The 17,814-nt window shown below is 32.3% G+C and overlaps 2 protein-coding genes across 3 annotated transcripts; one reads left to right on the top strand and one right to left on the bottom strand.

Annotated features, from left to right (window-relative positions):
- Positions 1 to 2,153: 2,153 nt before the first annotated feature.
- LOC137805679 (uncharacterized) lies at positions 2,154 to 3,140 on the top strand. Its single transcript, XM_068605618.2, has one exon. It carries the CDS (start codon positions 2,278 to 2,280, stop codon positions 2,929 to 2,931), a length of 654 nt encoding a protein of 217 aa, XP_068461719.1. The 5' UTR covers positions 2,154 to 2,277; the 3' UTR covers positions 2,932 to 3,140.
- Positions 3,141 to 7,677: 4,537 nt separating this feature from the next.
- Positions 7,678 to 15,511, bottom strand: LOC137808300 (zeaxanthin epoxidase, chloroplastic). Of its 2 annotated transcripts, none has more exons than XR_016519256.1 (16): positions 14,642 to 15,490; positions 13,430 to 13,592; positions 13,198 to 13,272; positions 12,875 to 12,975; positions 12,687 to 12,802; positions 11,108 to 11,319; positions 10,301 to 10,392; positions 10,003 to 10,117; positions 9,818 to 9,921; positions 9,459 to 9,564; positions 9,318 to 9,382; positions 9,130 to 9,216; positions 8,860 to 8,914; positions 8,678 to 8,766; positions 8,498 to 8,582; positions 7,678 to 7,998 (listed from the first exon to the last, which is right to left on the bottom strand). XR_016519256.1 is itself a non-coding variant. In XM_068609331.2 (16 exons), the coding sequence occupies exons 1-16, from the start codon at positions 15,157 to 15,159 to the stop codon at positions 7,918 to 7,920; spliced, it is 2,004 nt and encodes a 667-aa protein (XP_068465432.2). In that variant the 5' UTR covers positions 15,160 to 15,511; the 3' UTR covers positions 7,678 to 7,917. The 2 variants fall into 2 exon arrangements, 1 of the variants encoding a protein (XP_068465432.2); XM_068609331.2 differs by having other exon boundaries at positions 9,519 to 9,564; positions 14,642 to 15,511.
- Positions 15,512 to 17,814: the final 2,303 nt, after the last annotated feature.

Here is a 17,814-nt window from a genome sequence, read left to right as displayed (position 1 = left end):
AGAAACATGTGAATATGTTATAATCCCCAAATCCAAATGCACTGTTTACTCGTGAGGGAAATCATTGGATTAGAACATCTCAAATTTAGGGTGAATAAATAGGTACAATAGAAATATAAAGAAAGAAAAGGAAATAATGGTAAAAGAAGGAACATATAATTAGTGATGCACTGCAAAGTTAAAAAAAAGTGAGATGAAAATATAAAAAATAAATGCATATTTATATTATTATGCAATAAAAAGTGGTGTACAATGATAGCTTCTCACCAATACTTTAAAATTGAGACAATAGTTTAAAATGGAGAGAGGGAAAAGAAGAGACAGGTACCATGTGATTGTAACACTTCAACTTTTTTCTAAATCTAGCTAAACCAAATGGGCTGGAGTGGATTAGTACTTTAAGTTTAATTGAAGTGCACATATTTGACTCCAATAGTTTAACAGTGTTGGAGGAAATTATAAGATGTTAACACCATAAAATTTGTTAGTCCTTTCATCAAAAGGGTGAAGATGGAAATGGGAATTGATGATAGAATTAAGCATGCCTTGTATTTGAGAGACAAGTGAATTGTTGATGAGTAATGATTAGAAGGATTTTACCATTGGCATCATGCATGTTTCTTGGTATAAATGAAGAAACAAATAAAGATTACAGTGAGGAGACATTAATAAAAAGGTGAGTTTCTGGCTAACCTTGGATCAACAACAATGTGCAATTATGATTGCTTGCTTAGCTTTTATTTCCCCTGCCAAACAAATGCATGATTGCTTATGGGCCATAAACACCTTCTGGGTACACCCAGAACCAAACATTAACTTCAAATCAATTTAAATCAAACCGATCAAAAAGTTGAGCCATTTAATTAATCAGAGATTCAGAGCATATATTAATTGCACCGCATGGTAGCTTTTGCAGTGTCACCTTGATAGACAACCTTCCCTAGTTTCCTGCAAGGGATAAAACACAAGTTTCAACATTAACGGTTGTTCAACTACCATTCTACAATACTTTTTATATTTTTATTTTATTTTCTTATTGTAGAAAATTTATATAAATATATAGTCTAAATGCATGAAGATTACATGGAATTTAGAAATAGTAAACAATTTAATATGAATTGTGACTTTGTTGTGAAGTAGTGGATTGGTGTGAAATAGTTTTGAGGTTAAAGAGGAGGAATCGGAAAGTGAAAACACAAGAAGAAAAGCTGAAGAAGGAATGAACTCATTAATAATCATGACAGTTGAGTACCAATTAATTGGTTGTCATTTTTTTTGTTAAGACCTTTGGGCTCTTTTTCTTATAATACTTTTTATATTAAATTAAATTTGTATATGTTTTCTTTCACTTCATTATTGAATTGCTTAGTTTGCTTTACTTAGTTTTATTTATACACTTTCATTCTAACCTGAAACATTTGAATTGAACAGGTGTTTGATCCTTGTGTTTCTCATATGATAGTGCAGTGCATGATTGAACGATGGTTTCTCTGGATGGTCACTTATGTAAAAGAAAAAAAAAATCATCTTTGGCCGAGGTTAACTCGAAAGGACAAATAAGGGACGAACATCCTTAGTTGAGGTTTGTCGAGGAGAGAGTTTGTGTAAAATAAATGTATAAGTTGTATAGTTATAAGCAAACAATAGTCTTTATATTGATGAATGAGTATTGAATAAAAAAAATTCTTTTTTTATAGACTCGATAACACTTGCACTAACTCTAATAAAACTTCAAATAAGTTTTTTCATGTTTTTGGTATAACTTATCGAGATAAATGTTCTTGGCGCAACACACCATATTTTAGTGTCTCTTTTACTCTAAAAGGACCTTTCTATTAAGTTGCTAACTTAACTTTGCAGGACTCGACATGTATGTCCACACCAAGTCTTCTTTATCGAAATCTCTTGGTGAAACAATTTTAAAATATATTTATGGAATACTTTTTACTTATTTCTAAGTTTTAATAACTTTTATCTTCTAATAGTTTGAATGAAAGAAAATTATGAGGAAATGAAAAAAAATAAAAAGCTTAAAATTAAATTTTTCTCTTTACCTAGACATATTAAAATAATAAGTTGTGAACGTGGAAAATAAGAAAAAAAAGGAAAAGGGGGACCCATTTGCTTGTGCTATAAATAAGGAGTGATTTTAGCATGAGACCAAAGTCGCGAAACTCCGCGGAAAGCTGGGTCTGAGGATCTGCAACCTCCTTCTCATACTTGATCCTTTTCTATTTATAGAACTTCCAAACCCAATCCAAATCACATCATACAACAATGGTCGACGTCGACCGCAGACCCACCGGTCCCAATCCGGCTCACCTCGCCGGTCTCAGACGCCTCTCGGCTCGAGCCGCTTCCGTTTCCGCCCCAACCGTTCGTAACGGCCTTCTCTCATTCTCTGCTCTCTCCGAAAAAGTCATAACCCATCTCCGCAACTCGGGCCACGCCGAGTTCGCTCGCTCTGACTCCCACTCCGACCCGGTTCTCAAAAAGCAGAGATCCGTCGCCGAGAAACACTCCGCCTCCAAATGCCCCCTCCCCACTTTCTCCCGCCGCAGTCTCGACGCCGCCGTCGACCGCCACCGGAGAGCCTCGCCGGAGTGGTTGGAGGGCTACGTGGGGCTCATGGGATCCGTTCTGAGGGAAGGAGGGTGGAGCGAATCGGATATATCGGAAATGGTTTCCGGCTCCGGTTCGGATTTGGGTTCGGTTTTGACGGATAATGAAGGGGTAATGGACGCGCTGGTTTCGAAGGCGGAAAGGTTTTCGGACTCGTTGAGGAAATCCGGGTGGAGCTCCGAAGAGGTTTCGGATGCCTTGGGTTTGGGATTCGATTTGCGACCGGAGAAGGGGAGGAGACCGCCTAAGAAGGTGCCCCCTCAGCTGGTGGAAAGAATAGGGAAACTGGTGGAGTCGGTTTCCCGGTGATGACACTTGGAAGTGGGATTAATTGCATTTGTATTTGGTTTCACGATTTATTTGGAACGTGGAAATCGCCTTTGTAACATGAAACAGTGCGAACACAAAATAAATCCTAGTAGGTTTCTGAAATTACAAAATGTCTATTAGTACCATCCCAATCTTCTGTATACTTGTATATATGATAATAAAATCATGATAAACAATGAACAGTAAAATACTATGTCTGTGTGCTTTTTCTATTTTTAAATTATATATTCCTGCTTCAGTGTTGAAGATTAGAAGAGTTAAGATGGGTCTGGTTTCTAAGACCCAATTTTCAAGAGTTTATGAACACACCTTATAAGAATGAATGGTTGTTTTGCTTCCTGACTTGTATTATTTATCTAATAGTTTATACATGTTTGATCTGGAGTGGGCACATTGATACACGTTGTTGTCATTTTGATTAGTTTTTTGTCTAATGAATGATTAATTTATGTTATAGGTTGAAATAATTTGAAATGAATGATATATATGAAGTGTGATTTTGTTAGTTTATAAGTGTATGAGTGGAGGAGGACAGAGAAAAAAGAGAGGAAGCACGTGAGTGGGGGTGGTTGTTGGGGAATAAGAAGTGAAGTTGAAAGGTAATTTTGTGTGGTTTGGACTATTGTCCTGTGTTTGGAAACAATTGTGGGAGCAAAACATATTAACACTTAATTCAAGTAGGTGTTCGTGTGATGGGGCGTGAGATTAATGCAGGGATAAGGTGCATAGGATTTGGTTTCTACCTTTCAATTTCAAATAACTTCTATCTAATTATTTCATATCTGCCATTTTAATTTGACGTGCCAGATGGTATCAGACGTATATTAAATCATCTGCACAGGCCATTATTTAAACAAAAAACACTGTAGACAAATTTATCATGTTGTTCAAATATTTCATTTTACCCTCATCCCAATTCGATTAGATGATGCTCTTCTTTTAACCAATTGCACAAACTCAAGCTTTTATTGTAGATTAGATGAGTGGTGGAACTAGAAAATGCTGTATTCGTTTTCGTGTGGATGCAAGATAGACCAACCCAAGTTTTATAACCAGTAAGTAATTAAATCAAAAGGGGCATAAAGAAACTCTAGTGATTCTATAAATAAGCAAAATCTAAAAGTTATTTTGGGGTTTTTTTTTTTGCATAAAAAAAAATAGTTTTCACAATCTAGAAATCAGTAACATAAACACATAACAAACACAAATCTCAATACTTAAAATTGAAGATAAATGTAGGATATCGTGTGTGGAAGGGTGATAATTTCAACAAAAGATTATGAGAAATTAATGTAACAAGAAAAATGATAATGATACTAGAAATTTTTAGGTGAAAAACTCATTTAAATAGAAATAAAAAATCATTGGCGAAAGAGCCAAAACTTCTACTATAATGGTACTGGAAGTACAATAAAAAGAGAGAGATATAAGTATAGATATAAACAAGTGTATGTTGCTATTTGTTGTGTTACATTGTTGAAGGAAACCAATATATATATATATATATATTGATTCTAGGAGACAACAATAATAAAAATAATTAATGGTAATTAACCTCCCTTTAATAATAATTAATTGTGAACAGTAAGTAACCTCCAAATAATTTCAATTAATTGTGAACGGTAACTAACCTTCTAATTATGCCAAGAAAACGATAAATATGAGTCATATCCCACCATAACAACAATTTCAAATGATTTTTTTGTCATTTTTTTTATTTTATATATTTGAATCATGTACCAAGATTAAGATATATAAATTATCACTATTTATGTAAATTAATATTGATAATATTTTATAAAATAAAATAAAATAAAATAAGACACTTAATTCTTATACAAATACTCATCAGTGTTCCAACCTTATACACTACTTTGTTTCTTTATCATTAGTTTTGTACTTTAAATCTTTTGGGAAGCTTTTATCAGATGAATAATGAAAAAAGATACCATTTTCATCTATTGAAAAAAATTCAGAAGATTCAGTTTCTTCGATCTTAAAAACCGTTGTGATGCTAGGAGATTCAGCTTGACAGAGGAACATAGGACTTCACTTCCATATTTTTCACCAAACTTCTTTGTCTTTTGTGTAGACTGCATAGGAGACCTTAATTGTACTCTGCATTGGCTGCTTTGTACTAAAGAGCTATGGGAGGTTCTGTTCTTTCTTATTTCTACTTTTTAAACCAAATAATCTACCTACCTGAACTAAATGCAACTAAGTAAACTTAACTTCGAAGATTACAATAAAATTATTTTATAATATATATAAGTGGAGTTAATCCTTATTTTCTGATATATTAAAGAATAAAAAATCCATAATGATTAATGAGAAGATGTTTATAGAAGTTTCGGAATGTATTTTAGTTTATAGGAGAAATTATAGAGAAATAAAGTTAAACGAAAGTTCTGGTAAAGGATAGAAGTTAATGGAAGCGACTTTGAATCGTTTGTGTCTGGGAGGATGCAGGCACAGCACGAGAGTGAAACACCCAGTGAAGGTACCCATAGGGTCCATGTCCACCTGCAGGTGCCACGTCTGCATGTTTTTGATCCCAGTGGTGAAAAGTGTAATGAGTGTGAAATGGAGATGAAGGTGAAGGTATATGTCAAAGTTTTTGTGTCATGTATGTCTGGTGTAGAGGGTCATGGTGGTCACCACTTTTTGCAAACCTAGGCAGGTATCAGTTTGGTTTAATGGGTCCAGTGGTTGAGATTGTGACCATATCATCTTCATCTTCATATTAAGCTAAGATTCTTCACTCTTTCACAATATATATTTTCTGCCTTACCATATCTGGATTATTTGGCCTTTCACATCTCATTTTCTCATTTATGCATTCATCTCAATTACCTTTTTCTCATCATCAATGTTAACCATCCTTATTTCTGCATACATTTCATATTATTTTCCTTCATTTTAGTTAAAATCATATTTATCATAGATCGTTTATGTTTGTATACTTTTATCCAAAATCTAAAATTTGATAAAGTAAATGCTATTTAAGATAATTACTTATAGAAGGGTACGTCTTACAACTAAAAAAATTCAAGAAAGGCCTCTCGCTTCACTAATGGAAACACAAAAGAACCATCCTCTAAGAATAAAACTTCTGTAATATAAACTATTCAACTTTTTTTTTTTATTGAGAAGGAATGAATAAATTAAATTAAATATTTATGAGATATTTTAATCTATATAAAAAAATTAGAGAAAGGTGTTTCTCTCAAATAAAATATATCTCCAACTAACAAATATTTTTATAACAGATAAAAAAACGTGACAGTTATATGTAATGAAAACATTTTTTTTTGTTTTTTTGCAATTGTAATATATTTTTTAAGTTTTCAAATTGCACAATTTATAATGTATTAATGTACCATCCAAAATGTATATTTAGATTTAAAATTGTATTATGATTATACAATACATTATACATTATATTATTGAAAAATACGTACCAAATTGTGAAATCTAGAATATAATTTTGGATTTTGAAATGCATTTTGGATTGAAAATTTGGAATATATTTTTCAATAACATAATAAATTATGAATTTTATGCATTTTTATTTTTAAAATTAACTTTATTAAATTGTTTTTTTTTATTATATATGAATTATGTTAATATACAAAGTTATGGCTACGAGGTGTTTCCTCTCAAGGTGATGATAGACAAAGATCTATGTTGTCAGTTTATCGAAAAGATCATGAATAAGTTGTTCATGGTAATGGTGCTGATATGATGAATGCACATGCACTAGAACATATTACTAGAAAAAAAAATTGGAGAACCTTTTGATATATACTAGTCAATTTTCTTGATCATGCTACCTTAATACCATGGAAGAGAGAGGTAAGAAAGAGAAACTACACTTAATTGTGAATTTGGTCATGTGATATTATTTTTACTTACCAAAACCCATTTGACAAGTTTTACAAGTTTATTAATCATAAGTAATGAATCCACCAAAATGCATAACCTTTTATGTCTATATCTTAACAAATTTTGACCCATAAGACATTCACATATTCAAAGAATAATGGTCATGACGAACAAATAACTCCAAAATGATTAACACATCTCAGGAATGCATCACAATTTGCATATTACATCATAGATACTCATGCATTCATAACAACTTAGCAAGCATGTATAAAACTCGCTAACATTTGACACTTTGTTTATCGTTCTTATTAATGTGGAACTGATAGAGAATGTTGGAAGTTTTAGGAAAGAAAAATGCTAATTGGTTTTCTTATATAAGATCTTGTATCATTAACAAAATTATTTGAGGGAATACAAATTTGTATTTCAAATTATACAATTTGAAAATCAAATCAAATTTATATTTTGAATCGCACAAACTTAAAAATACTTAAAAAAATATATTTAATATTATATTTAATGTAATCCAAGAAATGTCTGAATGGTACAATTCTAAAGTTAAATGAATGCCTCCGCAAGTAATTTAATTTCACAAGGGAAAATTTGGAGTTTTTAAATTTATGGGGGTGCAGATTGAAAGTATGAGGGTGTAGAAAGAAAGGGCCTAATGTGGGCCATTCAATAATAAACAAAGAATAGTTCCTACTCGAGAAGAGTTAGAAAAATAGTGGTTAAACGATTTAATTTGCTATTCTTATATTAACGAAAATATAGTTTCAATATATAAATCACAATTAAAAGAGAGAAAAAATTCTTAGGTTGGCGTTGCCTACTCCATTCAACATTAATTTGGTGCAAGTTTCATTGATGTTATAAAACTATTTAACTAACAAATGTTATTACACAAAAAGTATTGGAGTGGGGTAACGAATTTATAACCAACAACCCCTCTTAAAAGTCCATATAGACATGTACAATACCCCATCCTAAAGTAACCCAGATAATAATGATCTACAAATTTAATTTTTCCCTGTATAACTTTTCCATTACTTGCAAATTGCAACTGAACAGAACCACTCACACTTCCTGCAATGTTAAAGGCCTTTCATTCTCTGGTGTTCTTGGGACGGATCTTGTTACCTTAACACGGAATGAAACCTGCACATAAATGCTTAAACATCACAACTAATGCACCATTCAAAATAAAACTGCACCTTTTCAGGCATGTGTAGTTGATAGTATGCATTGGAGATTGTATGTTATTGTCAGTGAATGAGTAGAAATATTTTTCTAAGAAAAAGAGGAGGGAAATGTGGAATGTCACTTGGATATTTTTGTGCACATCTCCTTAAATAAAGTAACAGCTGAAATTTCGGCATTGATTACAAGATCAAATAAATTAATAGTTTTGTGTTGGACCATTGAGTGTGTGAGATACAATGTGAGCAAGTAACCCTACTAAATGTGACATTGAACCATCCAACTATTAATGTGCAATTCTTATAGGCTGTGAATGAAACTAGTGATCAGTGAATCAAGCAAACGTGTAGTCTTTCTGATAATGATTAGTGGTATCTCATATACCAAATATAAGTTCTAGAAGGTGAAAATGTGTAATATGAAAACTGCAACTGTTTTTTAGAACCTCTCATCTCACCTTCTCAGAACCAAACTGAATAGCATCAGATGGACGAATGCGAGCAGGATAATTAGGAGGTACTCGGTATTGCTTTCCTTCATTGCTGAAGACATGATCAGAATGATGTTAAATAGATTTGTCAAGAGTGTAGAACTTCAAGTAAAACAAAGCACTTTTCTTTTCTTTTCTTTTACTTACTCAATGATCCAGGTGCCATGTTCACTCCGCAAATCAATCAAGAAGAAGGCACCGTCCTTATAGTTAATTCGAGCATGCCTTGGAGAAACCTTAAAAAGATAATTTGTTGATTATGTTACATGATGTTGAAGAGTGTCAAGTGTGGAATCGGGTTTGATTCAGGTCATGATAAATTGTGCTACCTGAGGGGAAGGTATTGTAACTGAAGTGCCAGGATGATCTTGCGTTGGTGCACTCCTGCAATTACAAAAACATACAAGAAAATGGGTAAAAAATTAGTTTTTTTAATAGTTAGCAATGGTACTGCTCAGCAACCAGAAATTAAGATCATCGTTTATGTTTCAAAGGGTACATCCAAAATCAATTCTATATTAAATTTATTTAAATTGGAGGTAAAATCTAAGAACTATTATGTCACACTGCATTGTAAGTAGGTGCAGCAATAGGCATACCCGATTATGAAGGGTTTCATCTCATTTCGACTTAAAACTATAGGCTTTAAAAGACTTGTTCCATCTCCATGCGGTAATAAAATCCACCTAATTGAAACAACAACGATGGACAAAAAGTAATGTGATCTACATTTGTGGTTAGAAATATGTAAGGGATGATACTCATGCATATTTGGTCGAAGACATACTCTCCATTAATAGCACGCTCAAGGGCTTCATCGTCTTCAAACCATTGGCGTAACTGATCATTTGCCTTCATAAATAATCAAATAGCTATATGTTAAGATCCAGATCACAGCAAATCCAATAGATGTGAACATACAAATTACCAGATGTACATTATCTTCTCAGCAACAAAGTACAAAAGTAATTCTATTTGAGCAACGTACTTTGTCTGAGAGTCTGCAACTTAGTGGTCTACCCTCAAGTTTGGAGCTGTAAAAGTAGCATCATTTTTCACTTGTAAGCAATGAAACTGCACAACTTAACATATGATCATAAATAATATTTCTGTCTTATTGGCCATAAGTAAATACTGAACATTGTTTTCAATATAATCAGTTTCTTGAAACTTCTCATCATGTATCCATTGGCACAGGTTTCTAACTGCATGTTGAATGAGAGGACCCGAGTATGAAAAATAAAGCATGTCTACTACCAACAAAGAAAAATGGGCTCTAAACATTACCTATTTCCACCTAAGACCCAACTCAGCATAGAAGGCATCATGATGTCAACGAAAAACCTTCCACCAACTCTTCCAGGATGTGGTATGCGAAACTTGGTCAAAAACTGCAGAGTAAGGGAAGCAACAATGAAGTGTCAAATTCCCTATACTTTTCATTCTCTAATTGATAAAATTTGAGTTCTTACTTCTAAAGGGCCAAGACCAACACCCAGATATGCCTTGTAAGTGGAAGCCATGAGAGCGGCCATTCTGGCCATTCCATGAATAATGGCAACTCGTAGTCTTCTTTCTCTCTCGTAGCTGAAAGTATTAATGGGCACCAATCACCAAAGAGATTTATCATCAACTTTACCAATGTGTAAACGATGAAAATTTAACTATTGGACCATGGCTGAAATGAGAAACTGTCTTTCTGTTCAAATCAAGTCCTTAATTAATTAATATCATCATTTGTTTTTACATGTACGCAAAATGGTATATTACCTCCTTAGGGAAGAATCAACGTCAATTGGACTCCCTGATTTAATACTTTGTTCCCATGCAGTTTCCAACTCCAGTGCAAGTTGATAACTGTCCTGAAATGATAAAACAAGCTTGTTAGAAAGGGTTTCTGCCTCACTTTTCAAGTGTTTCTTTGAGTACCAGTCCCATTTGGATTCTCAGAGGGAAGTTGAGATGGTTTGACATTGTAGATCTTCATCTCGTTTTGAAGTGTAAAATATTTTAATTTTATGCATGTTTTTGTGAATTGTGTAAATCTATCATCAGAGGCACGACAATAAAATTGTTTATTTGAAACCCTCGCCAAGGAAAAGTGAACAAATTTCAGTACAAGTTTGGATTAGTATACAGCATAGTAAATAAACAAATGAAGGGTTTAATAGTCATAATAGAAAATAATATTTCATTACTTTGCTGAAAAAATTGATATTGACTTAATCATAGATGAAATTTATGACAAGAAATAACATTGTGCTCACTTCTAAAAAGTATTTATTCAAACTAATAATTTTCATTTATCTTGTACAATCCTGCATCCCCTAGTATGTCAATTCCTCCATCAATTCCTAGTTATGCATAAAGGAAATTTCTGAAACTAATCGTGAACCCATGATAATTTCATACTTCATTTGAGAGAGAGGATGAATAGACAAAGGCCTATTTAGATACAAAAAGAATTTGAGAGTTTGCTAATGGAAATATAGAGATTTTTTGGAGAAACTCTCAAAAGTTCTTATAACTTGTATCCATACAAACTTAAAATACCAGATGAAAAGAATAAATATATACCTCAATAGCCATGCACCCTCCTTGGCCCATATTTGGCTGCATGGCATGGACGGAATCCCCAAGCAAAGTCACACGACCCTTTCCCCATGTCAATGTTGGTATCCTGTCATATATGTCTCTTCTTAGAATTGCATCTTCTTCTGTAGCAAGTATCAGATCTACAGCATTATCACACCAACCCTCAAATATCTTAAGCAGTCTTTCCTTTTTTCCTGCCATGAAGAAAGAAGATGATTGAACTTATTTTCCTCTTAGAAAAGGATGAAAATAAAGACACACTTCTATTTGTATTTTTTCAAGGTCATCATTTTTCTGCAATAGAGCATTTCCAATGGTAAATTTTTGTTATAGAACCCAGCCACTTTGATTAGCTATCATGGTCATGATACAAGCCTGATAAACATAATACAGTCTATTCCATGTCTAAAGAGATAGATGAGGATTAAGTAATAGAAGAAAATGAGTAAGACACAATGGACGGGATACGTATATATGTAACTCCACAAATTCAAACTAAGAGCACAATTACCAAAGACAAAATAGAAACTATTAGTTATAGTCATCATAAATCACAACCTACTGCCTACAAACAAGAATGATATTAAACTCATTTCTTCCTAAAGAGGACACCTTCCATGTCTGGTCAACAAAGAGACTATGCTATATGTTTCACCCACTAGAAGTGAAATACAAAGAAAAGGATGTGTGTTAACAGTGTTAATGGAGGAGATTTAATCAGAGTAAACACGAAATAAATTTTGATGGATCATAGATGAAATAAAAATGTAGAAGAAAGGCTTCATATATTATGAGAAAATGATATTTCACAACTGCAAGAATTTCAACTATTTCTAATGAACCCCAAGAGTTGCTTTTATAGGCGTTTAGTGTCTTGCTTTTCATTGGGTAAAACATAATTATTACAAGTGTTCTCCTTTACTCAATAGGTAATGTGTTGGTAAAAGAAAAAACATAAATAAAGTAAACTATACATATTCTCCAACACAACCAGAAACAACCTATTTTTCATTAAATGAACAATAAATTATGAAAAAAACAAATGCATTGTCTGATGACAATAAGCCCCTCAAACAAAACCGGGTGGCACACTTCAAAATTGTGATTTGATGTAGATAGTGAACAGCAATGAATACTATTTTGATACATAATTAATGAAGTGCCCAAGATTATCAATATTAGATACATATCCAATAGCAATTCATGAAACAAATGCATTGATGTTTCAAAGGTGTGAAGAATGCCTTGTTTTTTCCTTTTTTATATATAACCCCGCTAACTGTTTACTATTTCTAGAAACTAGTCCCAACATATTTAATAATCAATGGTCCTCAGCATAGAAATGATCTTAGCTCAAAATGTCAAACAAATAATTAATTTGCCATTACCACAGCAGTTGAAAATTCTTTTCAAGTTCAATTGATTCAAAGACGGCATCAGTATCTAAAAGCCAGTAGAAACAATTTAAAAAGTATGTCTTTAAGTAAACCACATAGAAAGTTTAATGTTTGTGAAGACTGCTTCTAACATGTGTAAAATCTCAAACGCATAGAATGCATACCGTTGGGGCCATCAACACCACCTGGAGGTTCTTTGTGAAATGCATACCATTGCATCTTTCCAGCACCAACATCTGAAGATACAAAGTATTGTTTGTGTCCCAAGAATACTCGGTATCTTCCAGCAAAATAGTTCAAGTAAGCTTCTCAACTCAATATAAATAAATATACAATACAAGAGTCAACATACCCAACAGTTTCAATGTCAGCAGGCACAAAATCTGCAATGCCAGTGTAACAAGTATAGCCAGAGTAAACAGCTTCTTTGTGCCCAAATAATTGCTTCCTCACCTATACATAAAATCTACAATAAGATTAAATGCATAATTTATAATTGTATGAATCTCTTACATACAGAATGACTGAAAGAATTCACTACTTCACAATGAAAGAACAAGGCTAACACACATTTGATCCACTCTATTTGTCATGTTAAGGCACGACTTTTACTATCATATGGGAAAAATTATTTGCTAAAGAATAAGATCATAATCAGAGAAGAACTAATAAGACCTTGGACCATATACCATCCGCTCCAATCAATACATCGCCTTCATATTTCTGACCATTCTCAAGTTCTACTGTTACCTGAAATTGTGGAATGCTGGATGAGAAAGTAGTATATGTCAATCAAATGATGTTTAATCATCTTAGTCAACCAATGCATATTCAATTAGAAAGAAATAAAAGCTCCAGAAAATGCATATCATAATGAGGAGAATCTTAACAAGCTTTCTTTAATTACCTTGTTTCCATCATCCACAAAATTAACAACATTACTAGCATTCATAATGACATCTTCCCCAACTGCGCAGGCAAGGATCTCTTGTAAAACCATTCGACTAATAACCCTTGTGACTGGAAGCCCACGTTCCACAGCAGGAGTGAATGTATCAAACTTGACGTACCTGACGAACTATATATCAATTCATAGCACCAAATGCTATATAAATTCTTTAAGAAAGTTGTAGAAAGATTTTTTTTTTTCTGAACTTGATATCAAAGGAGCAAGATTGTTGTTTATGAAAGAAAGGCAAATTTACATTATCAGAACTACCCTTTTCATGTTTGCTACAATAGAAGTAATTACATGATTAATTTAGTTCAACAGAATCTTATTAAGCCACTGAGCTTTCCCAACTTTAAAATCAAGCATTTACTCACTAATTGTAATCAATCTCATTAACAAAACATTATAAAATATCTGAATTTGCCTTGCAGTTGAGTTTACTCCTGCTGTTGTTAGATTTCAGTGTTTTTAGTAGGGTACTTCTTGCAAAGGTCATGATATTTTGTCTAATCAAAGTTCTCAATTGATATTAATGCACTTATTTTCCCTTAACCATGATTTTTTCTCAATTAGTTTTCCTAATAAAGTTTTTAATGAGGCAATATTTAGTAAATAAGGATGCACTTTATTTTTTCCTTCACTGGGTTTTTATTACAGAGGGTTTGAAATTTTTAACAGGATACATTCTTAGGTAATGAACATGCAAGGGGAGTGTTAAAAACATCATTATTTTGTAAATGTATCATCTGTTAGATTTGAATTGATCCTTTCTGATAAAGATATGACTTAATTTGTTGCCTTTAATAAGGATATGACTTAATTTGTTTCCTTTAATAAGGATATGACAGAAGATTCCAAGCAAACATAGTGATAAATCAACTTTCAAACGATCATGCCGATCAATTGTGGAAAATAGGTTTCAATCACCATATATCCTAATGTTGCCAATAATGAATACTGTTGCCTCACAGTTCAAACTAACTAATTAGTTTCTGATGGTCCAGCTCCAGCACCTTAAATGCCTAGTCATTTCCGATTCAACATTTATTAAGGTTAAACCAGTATGAGCATCCCTGTTGCATGCCTAAAGATAGAACAAGAAGAAAAAAAAAATAGACACTTAAATCACTGATTCAATTCAAATATAAACTTAACCTCTTCACTTACCATGAACCAGAAACCCCATCTACAAGTCCATTGATTCTATCACCCGTGATGCAACCAGCTCTCATAACTTCCTCTGCGACCTCTGAATCTATAGCTTCCAAAGCAGCCAAAGCATTGCTCTGAATCTGAATTGGACCCCTATACTGTCCCTCCCCTCTTACAGCACTCAGGTCCTTCTCAAACACTACCACGTCAAACCCCTTTCTCTTTGCAGCCAACGCAAAAACCAACCCTCCAATCCCTCCACCAGCAACAAGTACCCGAAGCTGCTTCTTTGAAGGGCCCCCACTCCTACCTTGTGATGAGGGTGAAACACTTGGTGGAGCCTCTACCATCGCACCTTTCACATACATCACTTTTCTCCTCTGCTTCCTGGTTCTGCATCCCAGGGGACAGTTATAGCTAACAAGAGGTGAAGCATCCAGTGGAAGCTCTTTATTCACGGGAACTGAGAAGTGGGTTCTTGAGAAAGCAGTTGTTGAAGGGTTAAGAGAATTGTAACACAAAGTAGAAGCCATGGTTGTTGGTGCGTGTCTGAATGTGTCTTGTGTGGCTCAGACTCAACTCACATACTAAGTTGCATTAATCAAGTGAAGTTATATTTATATGATTACAGGCTGAAGTTTTGAGAATGAATGGAAGTAGCAAAATATAATGACGATAAACATGGACAACAGAATCAGTGGTTTGAAGTTAATGGGCAGAAAAATCAGGAGAATGAAGATGTTGAAAACATTGTAAGTTGTAATTAAGGTTTGAGAAGTGAGGTCTGTGGTTGCTAGTGTTGGGTGACTGTGACAGACACATTTTAGTATCTTAATTGTGGTCATGAATGGTAGTGTTGTGTATGTTGTAAACTCGCCCACGTATGGATTCAAACCCATAGCGTGATCAAACAATCCATTTTTATTGGCGTATGCTACTTTCCTATGTGGATAAGGACGTCTATCCATTCGTTTAGCTTTTTTTAAAAAATCATTAGAATTTATTTTCTTACTTTCTCACAACAAGTGACGATGAAAATTTAACAAAAAAATTAATATTTAATTTTATGCTATAAATCGTAATATCTAAATTGAAGAGAAGTTCACACGCTCTTTAAATTACAAGATATTGCAGATATTTAATATTTTCTTTCCCTGGATATGTATTTTCCACATTATTTTTACAATTAACTTATCTTTTAATCATCTCAGAAATTATTTGTCACAAATCTAAAATGTAATTTACATATTCAAAACATCTAAATTATCAATTTTAATTGTAATATAATTTATAAATTTAAAAATACTTATGTATTATGAATTATAATTATATAAAAAGAAATATTTATGTAGTGTGATCAGATTAACAAATACCGATAATTATACTTATTTTAATTATTTATATATTCAATTTTTTAAAATATTGAACCAACTATAACTATAGATATTGATACTACTACTTTTATGTTAATTCTTATAGTTATTTCTAGATAGGTATTGATCTCAATTTCAATGGATATTTCTTCCCATTGTAATTATTGAGAGATCAAATTTTAAATTACTAAAACCATAATCTGAAAAAAATCTTAAGAGTATTAAAAAAAATGAAATCATTGCTTCATGAGGTCTTTATAAAAATATATATGATTTGTAAGTTGTTACAAACGTGAAAAGTACTATTATGAAAAAGAGGATTTACGATAATGTAAGAGTTATTTAACTATCATAAAATAAATGAGTGTCAAAAATTCAAAGTATTTTTTTCTAATAATTATGATTGTTTGTATTTTACTTATTTAGGAATGTCTATCTTTGTTGGTGTTCAAAAATATCGACTTTTTCAATCTTTTGCTGATAAAGTCAAATTGATGTTACTATCTTGGAAGGGTAAATATCTTAGCATGATGAGTCAGATTCAATTGATCAATACGGTGATTAATGAATTTCTTGCTTTAATATGTATAAATGGTTTGTTTCACTTCTTAAACAAATTGAGTAGTGGTGTCGAAATTTTATTTGGACTGGTGATATTTTTAAAAAAAGGCATAGCTACTGTTAATTGGGATACGATTTGTTCTCCTCCTGAGAATGGAGGTTTGAAAATTATTAACCTTCATCATGAAAATAATGTAATGCGTATTTTCTTAAGCTTGCTTGGAACTTTACTTATAGCAACAGACCTTGGTCTTTTCTCCTGAAAGTCAGGGTTCTTAAATCAAAATACGAGTTTAAAAAGGTTTATAGATCCTCATCTCTTTGGTCTGGAATTAAGCAGTTTTATGCTATTTTACTTGATTATACTTCTTGGACTGTTGATACATGCACTTTTATTAATTTCTAGAATGATAAATGGTGTTCTTCTACTTCTTTAGCAAATATTGTAGGGTTGTCTGATGGTGCTAGCATTTCGAATACCGTCTATCGGTTTTGGACTGGTTGTGATTGGAATATTCCCTTGTTTTTACAGCAGATGCCTCATTTTTTTAATCATATCATGGTTAGGGAGGAACAAGATATTCCTAATATTGGATTCTATATGGGTTTGTTCGTTTCACTTTTAAATCGGCTGAAACTTTTTTCTTGGAACCAAGTGTTCCTTGTGATTGGGGTAAATTGATTTGGTCTTCATATATTCTACCTTCTAGTACTATGGAAAGTTTTTCATGAGCAGCTTCCTAGAGATCAACATAATCAAAATAAAGGTTTACATATATATAGATACTAATTTAAAAACTAAAAAATTATTCATAGTAATTTCTATTATTAATAAAAATTTATAAAATAATTTCTAAATTTGTATCTAAATTAGCTACTTAAGTTTTAACGACTAATATTTTAGATTTTAAATTGGTCTCTAAAAGATTAATAAAGACTTAGAATATAAAGTAGTAAGTAACTAAAACTTTGGTAGCTTAATGGTTAGATACCAATTTAGAAACCATTTTATAAATTTTTATTAATAATAGAAACTATTTTAGATACCAATAATGTTTTTAGTTTATAAAATGGTTTCTAATTTAATCAAACAGTAACTAATTATTTTGGTATCTAAAACTAATTTTTATTTAATGATTTTTTGTTTTATTTCTTTAGAAAAATTGATGAAAAATAAGAAGAAATAATATTGTGTTTTACTCTTGAAAACAAAATGAGATGAATAAGTGACGAGAGTAAATATAAAAAATATTT

The sequence above is a fragment of the Phaseolus vulgaris genome, chromosome 3, assembly GCF_051622355.1.
Source record: "Phaseolus vulgaris cultivar YP4 chromosome 3, ASM5162235v1, whole genome shotgun sequence".
NCBI lineage: Eukaryota > Viridiplantae > Streptophyta > Magnoliopsida > Fabales > Fabaceae > Phaseolus > Phaseolus vulgaris.
Note: the sequence above shows the minus strand (reverse complement) of the source record. Positions and strands in the feature narration are given on the sequence as shown.